The following is a 4,055-nucleotide window of genomic DNA, read 5'->3' on the forward strand; positions in this document are numbered from 1 at the left end:
AGTGATTTATGGAAACCTCACATGCAAAGACCTAACTTATTACATAACTTGAGATGATCATAAACTCACAATAAGAGTAATTTTATTAAAAGACTTCCCATATGCATTGGAAAGAGGTAAATTTATCAAATACTTTGGAACCACCATTACTTAGTAAAGCAAAGTATAAATTACTAACGATTCAATTCACTTTAATATTTCTTTTAAAAGTACTTTATATATTTAAATCTATTACATATTAAAATGATAAATCTACTTTCTACCACTGATTCATCACAAGAAAATAAGTCAAATTACTGAACTATCTTAGGAGCTAAAAGAAACCCTTGAGTCTAACCTCAGCCTGTAAGGCTTAGAGTTCAATAGGAAAGCAAAGCTGGAATATAAGCCATGCTTTTAACAACCAAATATGAATAAATAGCACATATATAAAACATGGGAAATCCGAATTGGAAGTACTCTGAGGCAAATAACAGAATATACTGACAAGGATATATACATAAAGCAAGGAGTAAACAGATCTTCAAGGGAAAAGAAGATAATACATAAATTAAAATCTTATAGGTTAAAGAAGTTTGCCAAGAGGAAGTTTCCTCAGGCAGAGGAAATATGGCAGATTGGATACAATATGTAAAAACGAATGCAATGCTTGAAAAAGCATGAGTTTGAAGAAAAGAATTTAGGAAATAAAGCTAGGTTTGCAGAGAGTTCAGATCATGGAAAAACTCTACGAACTAAAGAATTTGGACTCAAGTAGGTGACAGTAGAGCTACTAACAAGTTTTTGTTAGTGAAGTAAGATTTGCACTTTATAAAGCTACCTGATAGCAACGTAGAAAACGGAGAAAGGAAGAAAGAGGTTGAGAAAAGATCTATCGGAGCAGTTGAAAAGAAATTTTTAAAAGTGACCTACGGCAATCAGAGTAATTATGTAAATGTAGTGACAGAATGATACAGGGAACGGTTATCAACAGGAGCAAAGGAGACAGAGAAAAACTCCAAAGGCTGCGACTTGGGTGGTTAACCATACGAATGTTCCTTAGATACCTGAGTGTAACACTGCCAAAACTGAACGCAATATCATAAATCCTGCGAACCTATCATTCTATGATACCATCACCTATCAATTTAGTTAAACACCAGGGTCTTGTGAGAGAGGGCAAGCCTACACATTTCATCAATGTACGGGTGGTAACATCAGTATAGATATGATCATCCAAGTGTGAATGTGTACAGAAAGTAAAAGTAACAAGGTCAGAACTGAGGAACTATATTTAAGAAAGACGAGTAGGAAGGGAAATAATTGTGGCAACTAACAAAGAACAGCTATGAAGTGAGGAAGAAAAGTGGGTAATATCTTAGAAGTCAAGAGAAGAAAAACTAAGGTTAAAAAAAAAAAAAGAATGTTCATTATATTCCAATTGCTTAGAGTAGGTGTTGGCAAACTTTTTTGTTTTTTGAGAAAGGGTTCCGTTCTGTCACCCAGGCTGGAGTGCAATGGTGTGATCTCAGCTCATTGCAACCTCTGCCTCCCAGGTTCAAGCGATTCTCCCACTTCAGCCTCGCAGGTAGCTGGGACTACAGGTGCGTCCCACCACGCTGTGCTAGTTTTGTGTTTTTAGTAGAGATAGGGTTTCACCACGTTGGTCAGGCTGGTCTGGAACTCCTGACCTCAAGTGATCCACCCACCTCGGCCTCCCAGAGTGCTGGGATTACAGGCATGAGCCACTGCACCTGGCCAGCAAACTGTTTCTTAATGGGTCAGATACTAATAACTTAGGTCCAGTCTCTGATGTAATTATTAAACTCAGCCACTGTAGCTAGAAAGTGAAATGAAAAATATTTATTCCATTCAACAAATTACCAGGTCATTGGAAACTGTGCCATGCCACGTCAGTGCCATGATAGGAGGTGATTAAAATTATTAAAATTATTAGCAGGAGGGATCATCCTTCCTGAATGGAAGGATAAAAAGATGAATACATACACCAGCATTAATCCTAGAATCTAGATGGTAGGAATATGGGTGTTCACTGTGTAATTCTTTTGACTTTCTGTGTTTGAAAATACTCATGTTAGGAAAATAGCATCTATATCCAATTAAACTAGATGTTAAAAGTCTATTGAGTTTTCACTATTACACCTGACAAAATAATGCTACAAGAAAGAAAACCATTTCAAAATTTAGTTTCAATAGAGTATGCTCATGTGTTAATGTGCAAACCATTAAAGCGGTTAGACTCATACATAATGTAAGGAAGTCTTTCAAAAGCAGCCATCTTACCTGATTTGCTACTACAGCATCCTGTGGATCATCTGGTTCTGCAGCTGCCAATAGTGCTTGCAATGACAATAATACCGTGCGAAGAGTCATTGCGGCTGCCCTAAAATTCAAAAGATGAAAATATCCCAATTAAGAGGGCTCTGCAGGCAAAAGCAATTAAGTACTTTCTTTTTTTTTTGAGGCGGAGTCTCGCTCTGTCGCCCAGACTGGAGTGCAGTGGCCGGATCTCAGCTCACTGCAAGCTCCGCCTCCCGGGTTTAGGCCATTCTCCTGCCTCAGCCTCCCGAGTAGCTGGGACTACAGGCGCCCGCCACCTCGCCCGGCTAGTTTTTGTATTTTTTAGTAGAGACGGGGTTTCACCGTGTTAGCCAGGATGGTCTCGATCTCCTGATCTCGTGATCCGCCCGTCTCGGCCTCCCAAAGTGCTGGGATTACAGGTTTGAGCCACCGCGCCCGGCCTAAGTACTTTCTTAATAAAAATTTAAAAATTGTGGAGCTAAAAGTTACTTAGATCTTTATCTTAATTATACAGTTAAGTCACAGACATTTATAATTATGTATCTGCCTATCATTTATTTTCTTCCTTACTTTACAATTTGCCTATTTCTTTTTTCTTTTTTTTCTGAGACAGGGTCTCACTCTGCTGCTCAGGCTGGAGTGGGCAGTGGCACTCTCTTGTCTCACTGCGACCTCTGCCTCCTGGGTTCAAGCGATTCTCCTGCCTCAGCCTCCCGAGTAGCTGGAACTCCAGGCACACACCACCACACCCGGCATTTTTTTGTTTGTTTGTTTTTTCCTTTTTTCGTAAAGACAGGGTTTTGCCATGTTGCCTAGGCTGGTATCGAACTTCCGAGCTCAGGTGATCAGTCCACCTTGGCCTCCCAAAGGTCACGGATTACAGATGTGAGTTACTACACTCGGCCAGTTTTTCTATTTCTTAAGACAACTCAAATTCTGAACTGTCCTTGTTTTTCTTGTTGCCAAGATCCTTCTTGTTAGTTTTATTCACTCATTTTCTATCCATTTCTCTAAACACAAAGTTAAAGTGATAAATCATTAGTACCAATAGCTTGCGAGACTTTCTTTCAATGGCACTCTAAAAACAAGATACTATGAAGCAAATATATTTTTTCTTTCTTTTTTTTTTCTTGAGATGGAGTCTCACTTTGTCGCTGAGGCTGGAGTGCAGTGGTGCGATCTCGGCTCACCGGAACCTCTGCCTCCCTGGTTCAAGCAATTCTCCTGCCTCAGCCTCCCAAGTAGCTGGGACTAGAGGCACATGCAACCACGCCCAGCTAATTTTTTGTAGTTTTAGTATAACAGGGTTTCACCGTGAGAGACAGGATGGTCTTGATCTCCTGACCTTGTGATCTGCCTGCCTCGGCCTCCCAAAGTGCTGGGATTACAGGCTTGAGCCACCATGCTTGGCCATATTTTCAAGAAAATATAAAATCATTCCATAACATTTTGAAATAGGACAACATTTTTGGCTTAAACTACATCACTTATGATTCTAAATGTATTTATAAGGAAAGTATCTTTATAAAGCTAATATTTGTCTAAAAAATAGTATCTACTTGTCTAGTAGTAATTCTTGGCATTTCTGTTAAAAAGTTGTTTCACTGGCCAGGCTCAGTGGCTCATGCCTGTAATCCCAACACTTTGGGAGGCTGGGGCGGACAGTCATCTGAGGTCAAGAGTTCGAGATCAGCCTGGCCAACATGGTGAAACCTCATCTCTACAAAAAATGCAAAAATTAGCTAGGCATGGTG

At 39.7% G+C, this 4,055-nt stretch overlaps 1 protein-coding gene across 5 annotated transcripts in view; it reads right to left on the bottom strand.

Moving 5' to 3' along the window:
- Nucleotides 1–4,055, bottom strand: part of UBE2K (ubiquitin-conjugating enzyme E2K) — a 109,677-nt gene that overhangs the window by 6,174 nt on the left and 99,448 nt on the right. For all 5 annotated transcript variants that reach the window (XM_011949087.1, XM_011949085.1, XM_011949088.1 and 2 more), the window contains one exon: nucleotides 2,284–2,383. In XM_011949087.1, the coding sequence (XP_011804477.1) occupies nucleotides 2,284–2,383 (100 nt within the window). The remainder of the gene's footprint in view (nucleotides 1–2,283; nucleotides 2,384–4,055) is intronic.

Source organism: Colobus angolensis, unplaced genomic scaffold, assembly GCF_000951035.1.
Source record: "Colobus angolensis palliatus isolate OR3802 unplaced genomic scaffold, Cang.pa_1.0 Scaffold29, whole genome shotgun sequence".
In the NCBI taxonomy this organism is placed as follows: Eukaryota; Metazoa; Chordata; class Mammalia; order Primates; family Cercopithecidae; genus Colobus; species Colobus angolensis.